General features: G+C 27.6%; 1 protein-coding gene across 1 annotated transcript in view; it reads right to left on the minus strand.

Annotated features, from left to right (window-relative positions):
- The window catches only part of LOC136085710 (uncharacterized), a 174700-nt gene that overhangs the window by 58891 nt on the left and 103309 nt on the right, over positions 1-12500 (minus strand). Inside the window, exon 14 of the mRNA XM_065807029.1 lies at positions 10019-10507. Within this exon, the coding sequence (XP_065663101.1) occupies positions 10019-10507 (489 nt within the window). The remainder of the gene's footprint in view (positions 1-10018; positions 10508-12500) is intronic.

The raw sequence follows: 12500 nt of genomic DNA on the forward strand, positions 1-12500 counted from the left end.
GTGCTATGCAGATCTACAAAAATGTTATACATCCATGTCTGCTTGATGTAGCTGGAGTTACACATGTACTTGATATAGTTCCTCCACCAGAACTTCATTTGCTGATGAAGATTGTTACAGTGATTTCTAATGTTTTATGGCTAAGTAACCATGGAATAATTTGGCATGGATATAATGGAGGTGGTTTGGATGGTAGAAATGCTAACAAAATTCGGAAGCTTCTACCTGATTTGGTACAACATGTTTTTGACAATTATCCTTTCTATTATCCAGTTGTTGAACTGTTAAAATCATTTTTTAAAGGTAATGTATATATTCACACTCTCACACACACACACACACACACACACACACACACACACACACACACACACACACACACACACACACACACTAGGGCGCTCTAGAGAAGCATCGTAAAAAAAAATTTCTCTCAGAATCTTGCTCCCTGGCAACTTTCCCATTCTTTCATCTATTTTGTGATAAAATACAAAATATCAAGTCGTTCAGTCATGTTCAAGCTTTGCCACCAGCTCCATGTTAGTCCTTTTTCTAAACTAATCTCAATATTTTTCTAAACTTTTTCTAAATTTTGTTTTAGGAAAAAAATTTAATGAAAGAAGTTAAATAAGAATTACTCATCAGACAGAAGCAGACTGTATAGTTTGAAAAACATTTTGTTTATTTTAAATTTTTCAACAAAATACATGACAAACAGGTATAATTAAAATATATTATGTGAAATTTTGTAGCGCTGTATAGTGTATATATTACACTATAATAAGGAATCATTAGTTTTGAAGGAACTGTTAAAAACGATCATGAATACACCTGTCCTCAGGAAAGATATTGACATCTGGTTATTAGGAAAACCATTAACTGAATTACTACCAACAAGAATTCCTTCGAAGGGAGATGTGTTGCGTTTCTTTTTCGTTTTGAAGGATGGCCCGATAAAACAAACCAAGCCTGTCAGTTGTAATGCACCATTATAGCTGAAAAATTTGTAGTGGAAATTCGAAATCAATTGGATAAAGCTGGAATTGCAATACAACGCAATTCCAAGACAAAGTTAAATCTTAAATATTGGATCTCTGTAATATTATTAGAACACTGCAGAAGAAAAAGGATGTCAATCAAATGAAGCAAAGGAAAAACTGTTTATTGAAGATATGAAAAAATACTTTTATATTGTTCACCAAGATGCTCAAAACAAAATAGAAACGGACCGGGTTCGTGATAATGAACAAAAAAAAGAAAATGTTGAATTTCTTACAGCAGTTAAATCCCAAGAAAGAGTTTTTTTGGGATCAAAAGACAAAAATTACAAACAAAAAGTTTCTCAAAAAATACAGAGAGCGAGAATTGAATTGGCAAGAAAAATGGCTAAAGAACTGAGAAATCAAAATAATCTGACAGCAACAATAAGCACCAATCCTGAAACAAGAAGTGTTGACTCCCCCGAGTCAGACATGGAATCAGAAGAGGATATTAGTGTTACATGTTGTTCAGACGACTGTGAAGATGAAGATTTTGAATAGCAGGAAGCTGATACTGTAACAAAGAAAACCAAATCTGACACAAAAGACAAAATTACACTGGATCTTTCAAGAAGTCCTTTTAAAAGTGACAATATTTCAACAATGGCAGAACGCGTGAATTTATAACCTGGTAAAAGAACGGCCTTCATGGCGGCTATAATCGCAGAGGGTGGAGCTGATTTAAAGTGTGTGACTTTATCGAAAGCAAGCAGTAGGACGGCTGCTAAAAATCTTTGAATAGAGAATGCCAATGAGATTGAAACTACATTTGTTTCCCCGAAATACGTAGCATTACATTGGGATGGGAAAATTGTTCCTGAGGATGCTGAACGGTTAGGCGTTCTTGTGGCTGTAATGTCAAACTACAAAAAAGCTAAACTTCTTGGGGTTCCAGTTTTAGCACCAGTTCTCGGATGGAACTGGTGCTACAATGGCTTTCCTTGTCGTCATCATGTTATGGAGAGAATTTTGTGTTCCGCATGGTAATAGATTTTTGGTCCAATATCCAGTCCGGACACCCATGAATTCATGGAATTTTAAAAATCTTGGGAAAAAATATAACAACGATCGAATTTCAAAATTTTAAATATTATTGATCGACGTCTCAAGCAACAGAAGGAAAATGTTGTTAATTTCTTGCAACAAATTTTGGCCTTAGAGGGTAACATCATGCCTCGTGATGATACAGAGAGTGTGCAGAACTTGTGCTCATACTTCTAGGAGAAACGCCTCCTCGTGGAGTGCACTGGCTCAAGCCTGGTGCGCACCATCATGCACGCTGGATAGCAACTGTTATATACAGTGCTAAAATGTATACTTTTGGTGATCAGCTAAATTATGATCCTGAAAAATGAAAAAGTTGCGTCGTATTTGCACATCTAATGCCCTATTTTATGTGAATGCGTGGTTAGCCGCTCCTTCGGCAGCCGATGCACCATCAAATGATCTTCAGTTATGCATGATCTGCATATGTTTAAGAAAATTGACCCCAAGGTAGCTGGAGCGATAATTTCAGCACTGAACAGGCATATCTGGTATCTGGCAGAAGAAACGGTCACATTTTCACTCTTTTCAAATTTGGTGTCAGATTCGAAAAAAGAGGGCAATGAAGCTCATCACAGACTTTGAAAATACTTTAACAAGAGACGAAGAACAAAAACAATGTTACAAATGTGTAACAACACCGGCGAAATTTACCAGATTTCAGATAAAAAAACACTTAAAAATCTATGAAAAAACTTACATAATTGCTTTTCCGAATACGGCTGGATCAGTATTTTTCTTAGGCCTAGTATTATCATATCATGGTAGCTAGGCTAGATCATTGTTTAAACCTAAACTTTGATTACTTAAATTCAACTTTTAATAACTCTCGTTCACTTCGAACATTTTATGTTAACATTGCTTAACTTTTTCAATGTTAAGCAATGTGACAAACATTTTTGTCATGGTGGCAAGGCTAAGAGTTATTTTAAAATCTTGAAGTATGATTTTTTTCACCTAAAATACTGAAAAGAATGGAAAAACACCTGGGCAGCAAAGTAATTTTGAGTTTAAAAAATTTGGAGCACCCTAACACACACACACAAACCTCACACACACACACACACACACACACACACACACACACACACACACACACACACACACACACATACACTTACACATATATATTTGTGTATGAACAATTTTTTCAATTTAAAACAACTTTAAACTATATGATTAAACTTCAACATCAACCATAAAATTTTAGTTATCGATAAGTGCTTTAATGTGAAACTTCATGAGGGCAATGCAGATGCCATTGCAATATATTTTAAGAAGTTAAAGGTAAATTAAAATTTTAAAATAGTTTTCAAGAAAAGTTTGAGAAAAAGAAATTTTAAGAAACTAAATGTTGAATATGATGTAGAAATAAGCATTAAAAGAATTCTTATTTATAAATATTATTTCATTGGCTCACTAGCTATTTATTTTTTACTTTTGATTTAGGAAACTGAAATTGATGTTTAAATTAACTTTAACCACAATGTCTCAATGGGATGGAAAGGTTATATTATTGAACAAAACCTCGTTATTTTCTTAAACAATATTAAAATGCCATTAGGTATATTTGTTGAGCAATGTTCCGAATCTGTTCATCACAACATGCTGAAAACACTGAGTAGATTCGCAACATCGGAATCCAGATCAAAACATGGAGAACCACTGAGAAGAGCGGTGGTTGTATAATCAAGCAAAAGAGTTTAAATGATTTCATAAAAGTCAATCATTGGAAAGTCTGTGAAAGCTTGATCCATAAGTTTATTAGATTCACTTATTATAATACGATTACTTATCTTTTATGTAATAATTTATATGTCTTGTAAATTATACATTTTGTATTATATTTTGTATAATATTTGTAATTATAATGCTCTATAAATTTATTTATTAATCATGTTGCTTTATCCATAAATTTATCCATAAGCTTAGTTTTGTTCATAAGCTTGATCGTCAATTTTTCATAGACTTTCTTATTTCAATCTATTCTAGTTATATTTTATGTATTGGGCATTATAATTGTATTATATTATTTGTTACTTTAATACTCTATAAATCTATTTAGAAATTATTTAGAATTGCAATTCAAAACTTTTTTATATTTTAACAAGTAAAAACTAAAATAATTTTTGAAGAAATATAATAATTTTAAAATATTCCCCGAAAAAAATTTAAAAAATTTGGGGAGGGGGAAATTTTGCCCCAATTTCCTAAAAAATTGATTTTCGTCTGGATGTACGCCAAACAATTCGTTCTCTTCATAGATCAGTAAGTTTACCATTCCTTAATATCATGAAACTAAAATTTTTGAAGTAATCAAATTTTAAAACCTAAACCTACTACATTTGACTAGTGTGTTTTTTATTATAAGTAAGTGTTTTTTATAATAAATAAAAAACTGTTAACTATTTGGAAAAAATGCTGAAGTATTGCATTCGTTTTGAAAGACTTTAAGCAAACGCCAACGTTTGTATAAATAAAAGTAGAGAAACGTAAATTTATTTTTATGCCTTATATTTAACAAACAGTCCAACGCTCCTCAATTTACCGTGTTCCGTCAACATAAAAAAATCTGAATGCAAAAATCAAGAATCATATTAATAAAGATTTTAAACACATCTTTCAGAATCACGAGATTTTCAATCAAAGTGACTTTAACCATCTTCAAGATATTTTTTAAAATTGGAAGATCATTAAAAACTTTACAAACAGCTTAACTGTCCGTTTATTAAACTCTATCAAAAATGAAGTTGACAGAATTAGTATATATAATAAGTTATACCATCCAATATAAACCCTGATCTTATAAACACTGCATCTCAACCAATTGAAAAAACAAAAGATATCACAAACTCATTCAATTCTATCAATGATTAACATCTTTATAAATTCCTTATTTTTAATATTTTTGATAACTGAATTTTGCTGAGCAGCGTCTAACTAACGACGTAAAACAATAAATCATTAGTCTATAAAAGTAAGGAAGTCATTACTCTTTAATGAAGATCAAATTTAACATAAAAAATCAGGCTGATTATTTGATTTTTCAATGAACTTGCGGGAGTTTAAGTTTTCTTTTAAATCGTTCAATTTTATAACAAAAATAATTTCAGATTATACCATGATGATGGATTAGCATTTTTTTAAAATATAAATGGAGCCCAAATGGACAAAACTAAAAAACATTTTGTTGAGATAACCGCTATTTTGATACAGCGCAATATAAAAGTATTAAATTACCTTGATGTCAAATTATATTTCAATCACTAGTGGTCGACCAAAACAGAAATGAAGCCGAAACCGGAATGAAGCGAAATTTTGGGTACCCTACCCAGCGGACATTTGATTTTATAAGTTACGATCTTACTGTATTTAAATGTTTTTAAACGTCTTCTAAACATTCTTACATAAAGAACGTTTAAAAAGACGTTTAAAAAACGTTTAAAACACATTTTTAACATAACTTTTAAAATCTAACCGACATTTCAGCAAAAATTTTACCGAAAACTATACCGACGTTTCGGTTAGTCAAACTTAATTTCATTGGAAAATTTGATTTAAAAATGCAATTTTACTTTAGCTGTTTTTTATACCTGCATTTTGTTCGAATTGATTACACGTGTTTCATAATTAAGATTTAATATATAAGTTGGCAACATAAGTTGATGTGTAATTTGACTAAATTAACTCTTTAAAATAAAGGTTATTTTAAATTAGATAAAAAACTAAATTTTTACAAATTTTAAGGTTTTCGGTATGTTTTTCAAGAAAAATTTTGGAATTGGTTCAAATTGACATTTCGGGCGAAACCGATACCGAAACAGAATTTCGGTCGATCACTATCAATGATTATACTTTTCAATCATATTCCAAGCACGGAAATTTCTTAAAATACTGTATTCATTTTAATTTTAAACAACCCGCCCAATATTTTAAAACAACTATCACATTTAAATGAGTTCTAGACTGTCTACCAACTAGTTGATAATAGAGATTTTCCAAAGATTTACTCCTATATACGATGACGCATTGTTTAAGTCCGGCTTTAATTACAAACTTTTATACTGCTTTAATTTAAAAAGTTTCTCTTTCCAAGAACTGTAAACGCAACATTACTTATTTTAACCCTTTCAGTAAAAAGAACTGGCGCAGAAAAAAGATTTTTAACCTTAATCAATACACAATTCCTAATGAGTCATAAACTCCAAAAGCCTTCAAAAGAAACACATTAAAAATAGGTTGCAGCTGTATGCCGATTGTAAACTCTATTTTAAATACACAAACATGTCACATTATAAAGAACAACATAGTTTCATCTAAGCCTTACTGCATTTGACTTTATAAGCTGCCCATGATCAAACCAATGCTTACCAAAAAATCGTATACTAAGTAACATAAGTTCTGATAATCCTGCTCACGCTTCTCATAATAAATTTTACCTCGATATAAAGGAACACTATTTAAATTTAAATTTGCTAATCATATAAACCATTTAATATTTTATAGAAACAAAAATATGACTGAACTATCAAAGGAAATATGAAAATTAAAAAATGCAAACTTAAATCATTTTGAAAACCATTAAAGCATTAAAGCATTTGTAAATTATGAATAAAATAAAGTATTCTACCATTAAAGCATTTGTAAATTATGAATAAATAAAGTATGAAATTTACTTCTCTAAAAATCCTAATCTTTTAGATTAAAAATGCTTTTTTCTTATCTTAGTTAATAAATATAAAGAGTATTAATATATATGTGTATATATATATATATATATATATATATATATATATATATATATATATATATATGTAGAATATTATTATATATGTATACATATAAAAATATTAATATATATGTATGTATATTAAAGAATATTAAAATATATGTATATAAATAAAAGTTAGATAAATTAGTAAAAAAGAAGTGTTTTTTACATTATTATTCTGTTCTTTAAGAACATTGAGCACTCTGCTTGTAAAATACACTAACATAATTTATGTATATATATATATATATATATATATATATATATATATATATATATATATATATATATATATATATATATATATATATATATATATATATATATATGTATATATATATACTAATTTATTATTGTTCTGTTCTTTTTAAGAACATTGAGCACTCTATTTGTAAAATACACTAACATAATTTATGTATATATATATATATATATATATATATATATATATATATATATATATATATATATATATATGTATGTATACTCTTTCTCCAACTTTAAGGTAATATGCGCGAAAATTTTACTATCAGGGAGCATTTCTAGTATTAGGCAGTTTTTTCAAGAAAAAGTTATTTTTCCCTTTTTAATTACTTCATTTTAAAAATACATCTTTGAACATTAGGGCATCCGGTACTTTACAGCTTTAATTTAAAAAGTTGGTCCTTTTTTTCCTTCAGATATATACATTAAAGAAAGATATATCAGAATAAAGGCAACATTTGAAAAAAATAGATCTTAAGTTTTTAAAATAAAACTCAAGTTAGGGAGGTTTTAAGATTATCGTCTATAAAAATCTTTTTCATTAATGCCAGGATAAATATAAGGGCCTGACAACCACTTTAAAATGGTTCTCAAGCTCTTAAACTTTCTTTTATTTCCTCATTCCTCCCCATTTCTTATATAAGTGTAATTGGTTTTATAAATGTTTCTTTAAAATATGAGGGTTATATAAGTTAACAAGCGAAAATAAAACTCATTTCTCAATTGTTATAACTCCACTAGAGGTACTAAAAAAGAATGTTAAAATTAAATAAGGTCCTTATTGCTGTTGAAACAAGGTATTATTGATCTATTTTCTTCTCTTGCACGAAAGCTGAAGTTACCTAACTAGAATATCTGTTTTTAAAAATTATTTTTAATAAAGTGAAATATTTTTTACATTTAAAAAAACATACATATTATTGAGGTTAGGGAAAGTTAATTTTGCCTCTTATTAGCTCTTTCAACTCCTTTTATATGAACAGAGAAATACAGAACAACCATAGGACATTGTAGGAATTTTTTTAGCTCATTAATCTTCATTTGACAGATTTAGGATCGATAGGCCCCTTCCCATGTTATTCATTTAACCAATTTGATTGCATATAGGTTTAAATGCGGAAGCTTATATGTTATAGGAACTAGATTTTATATTTCCTCATCTTTTTTAATTTCTTAAATTTTATTAACAGCAAATTGCTTTTCAATTTTATTTTGAATGCAAAGTAATGTCTGCAATAAGATTTTGGAATTAGGATTCCGTGTTGATTATCTCACATATTTTTCAATAGCGTTTTCTATATTTTCACCTTAAAGTTTGACAAGGTTGAGTTGGTTCAGGATGAGCTATGGCCCTTTTATCCAACTATGCTTTGATCTGCAACCACATTGAGAAGTATACTGATACAAGAAACTTAAAAAATAGTTCTAGGTTTACTAGGTCATCTCTCTCTAACCCATGCTTGCATACCCACAACAAAAGTAAAGAAAAGCTTGTATTGAGCCATCTTAACTGGACTATAGTGCCTGGTTTTTTGTTTGTCATTTAAGTCATTTAAAGAAGTCTTCAGGAAGACTTCTTTAAATGACTGTCTGGCACACTTTATAAGCCTAATTCTGATCAGAAGATTACACTTTTATTATATTCTCACCAAGTTCAATTAAAGCAGGACCTTTAGATATTAACACAAAACTTTAAATTCTTTTTATTTCAGTAACCTTAAAAAGCAACCTACAAATAGGTTAAGAAAACCATGTTCCTTTTTACATTGTGATATAACTTTCAATTTTGTTTCCCTTATCAAATCATCTAGTGGATATAATTTGTTTTCTGACAACTCTTTATAAGTATTGCTTTACAAAGAACAGCAACAAGAGTTGGTAGGTCAAATGGAATAAAGACTCTTCCTTTTCCTTAAAATAAAATTTTCATACTTTTTTTATTATTTTTATGATTATAATTATTTTTATTATTTACATTGTTATATAATAACATGGTATTAACATTATATCGATGTTATTTTATTATGATATAAGATTAGTAACAAAGATTTAATAATAATTTTAAATATACTAGATCATAATATTTGAAAATTTTTATTTGTCAATGTTATTATTTTTAATGTCAACGTCATTGTTGATCAAACTTTTTACTAGAAAATGTATTGCTCATGACCAAATATTTATAATATTATTAAAATACTATTATATTAATAAAATATCATATATAACTTCAAAATAAAGCATTTATGTTCTGAAAAATGGTTTACCTATTAAATCAGAAATTCTTGTGCTTGTCTTTTTTCTTGTTTTTATATCACTCATTTTAAATTATCTCTTTTACTTTGACTATATAATATTGTGGGTTGCAATAAACAAAAATAAAAAAGCGAAATACGAAATATATAATATAAAAGATATCGAACACTGAAAACCATTTTGTTTAAAAGTTTCGTTTGAAAAATTGTTTTGGAAGGTAAAAAATTTAGTTTTATATTTTTATTATCTTGAAGCGCAAATACTTTTTTATTTCTTCCGCATTAACAATTTTGCGCTTTAAGATAATTTTTAGGTCAATAAAGTATTGCAATAAAATTTTCTATATACATCAACATTTTCCAATTTTTCTTTGCAGGTACGTTGTAATGAAAACCAAAACCTACTTGAACGTGACGAAATATTTTGGTATTGGACAACCGCAAATTTATAAAGTTCTTTGAGGTAATCATTTCTCACAGCATAAATTAAAATTGTAATATAAATTATCTGCTGCAGTTTGTATTGTATTGTCCGTGATGTGCGGCTGGCTACCCTTACCTATTACATTTTTGTTTGATTATTTTAATTTTCATTCAATTTAAAAACTATTTTTAACAAAAATTATGTATTATAAAATTTTTACCAACTCTTCCATTGATTATGAGAAGGTCAGAAATGGAACCATCTTGTGCAGCATCCCATGTATTAGAACCATAAACTCTAATGTTTTTAAAATCAAAGGCCAAAGAGTTTTCTACTCTATGAATATTAATGTCATTCAGATCAACAGTAAAGAAGTATTTTTTTCCAAGCAACCACTGATAGATTCTAATATTATGCCAATGACCTAATGAAAGAGGATCTGTTTTCACAAAGTAATGACTTTTACCATTAACTGCAGCATAAATAACAAGACTTCCAGAACCATTTTCAAGAAACCAAAGACCTAGATATCTGTCGTCATATACTTCACTCTTATTACAGAAGGTTAAATAAAGAACATTTTTTAAACCTTTAGAATAACTCATAGGCTTCAAGTTAAACGAAACAGTGTACTCCTTTTTCAAAACACTTAGTGTCCCAAGAAATGTTCCTTTTTGTAGAGTAAATTCGTGTTTATGATTAACATAGTCTAAACAATATCAAGATAAAACTGCATAAAACAAAATGAGAAATATATATATATACATATATATATATATATATATATATATATATATATATATATATATATATATATATATATATATATATATATATATATATATATATATATATATATATATATATATATATATATATATATATATATATATATATTATATATATATATATATATATATATATATATATATATATATATATATATATATATATATATATATATATATGTCAATAAGAAAACATCAAACAATACAAATTCTCTTAATACAAATAATTGTTTATTATGAGAAATTTTAACTGGGTTCGGACACCAGCATCATCAGCTCGTAAAATATTACAAAATTTTTTGAACGTTATAACGTTCAAAAAATTTTATAATATTTTACGAGCTGATGATGCTGAACTGGCGTCAGCAGCTGAATGACTTCTTTTTTCTTTACGTAAGAATATAAAAAACAAAATTTAGTTTTGACAAATCGCCTATTATTGAGATTTATTTCGCCGTTCGATGGCAAATATTGGTGTTTTTGTATTTCGAGTGCTTCATGTCTTTTACGGTCGAATTTTTTTTATTTCAACTTAAAGAGCTTTAGTTTTCTTCCAATTTATTTTTTCAGAGAAAATCTTCTTATGTGTGGCAATTGCTGATTGATAATGTTTGCCATCGCTCAAACTTTTTTGTTGTTGTTGAGTTCTGAAAAAATATGTTGGAAGAAAACTAAAACTTTATAAGTTGAAATAAAAAATTTCGACTGTTAAGTATGTGAAGCACTCGAATTACTGGGACACCAATGTTTCCCATCAAATAACGGAATAAATCTCGATAATAGGCAATTCGTCAAAACTAAATTTAGGACTACGTTTTTTATATTCTTACGTAATATATATATATATATATATATATATATATATATATATATATATATATATATATATATATATATATATATATATATAAATTAGTCAAAATATCTATTTTTCTTCAACGATTTGCTTCGTCATAAATAGACTCATCAGGAAGAATGTCTAAACATCTAAAAATCAAAAAATTGAGCTTATAGAAAAAAATATTCTACAGGGAGATAAGAATTGGTTTAATTATTTAAGTAATAACTGTAATTATTTTGCAACCAGGAACTTGCATCAACTACAATAAATTTAAGAAATTATTCATAAATAAAATTCTTTAGAATTATGATATTTTTATTTTGGTGATTTGTTTTTATAATTTTTTAAAGGGTACTTATGTTTATGCCTGCATTTAGAAACTAATTCAGATTTTTAGATTTTAGTTTAGTAAACTTTCTTGATCCAAATAAGTAATAATTTCAAATTTTTATTGTAAACATAGTATACATGTTTTAGAAATGTTATTATAGGCAGGCGCAGTTTTTAAAATAGAACAATTTAATTTAAAATGATGATTTTTTTCTTTTAGTTCCAAAGTATATTTTGACAGCAGTCTCTTTTGAGTATTTTTATTAATCAATGCAAAATTATGACCTTTAATAATTATAGATATAGCTTACTTTAATAGTGTTTCTGTTAAAAAATTTGCTGTTAAAAAAATTTTTTGAAATATTTGTTTCAACATTTTTGCTATACGGAGGGTTGAACTAAGTTATTTTTCTACTTCGATTTAGCATTTTTGCAACTTTCATTTCAAATTTTAGTTTGGAATTTCTAAGAGCATTTTAATACACACGTTTAGAAGAGTTAAAAATATTTTCATTAAAATAGTTTTCTCTACAATTTACAAACTTCTGCTAAATCGTAACTTCCTATTGTTACATCAAAGTATTTGTGCGTGATATTTTTCTTCAACGTCTCGTTAGTATACTTGAAGAAAAAATATGCTCATATATTGTAAATTCCCTTGGTAAAATAGTTTCTTCTAATCAAATTAGGCTTTTATCGCATTGATGGTTTAATAATAATGCAACAAAATCATAGCCTTAGCT

This window comes from Hydra vulgaris, chromosome 10 (assembly GCF_038396675.1).
Source record: "Hydra vulgaris chromosome 10, alternate assembly HydraT2T_AEP".
Taxonomy (NCBI): domain Eukaryota; kingdom Metazoa; phylum Cnidaria; class Hydrozoa; order Anthoathecata; family Hydridae; genus Hydra; species Hydra vulgaris.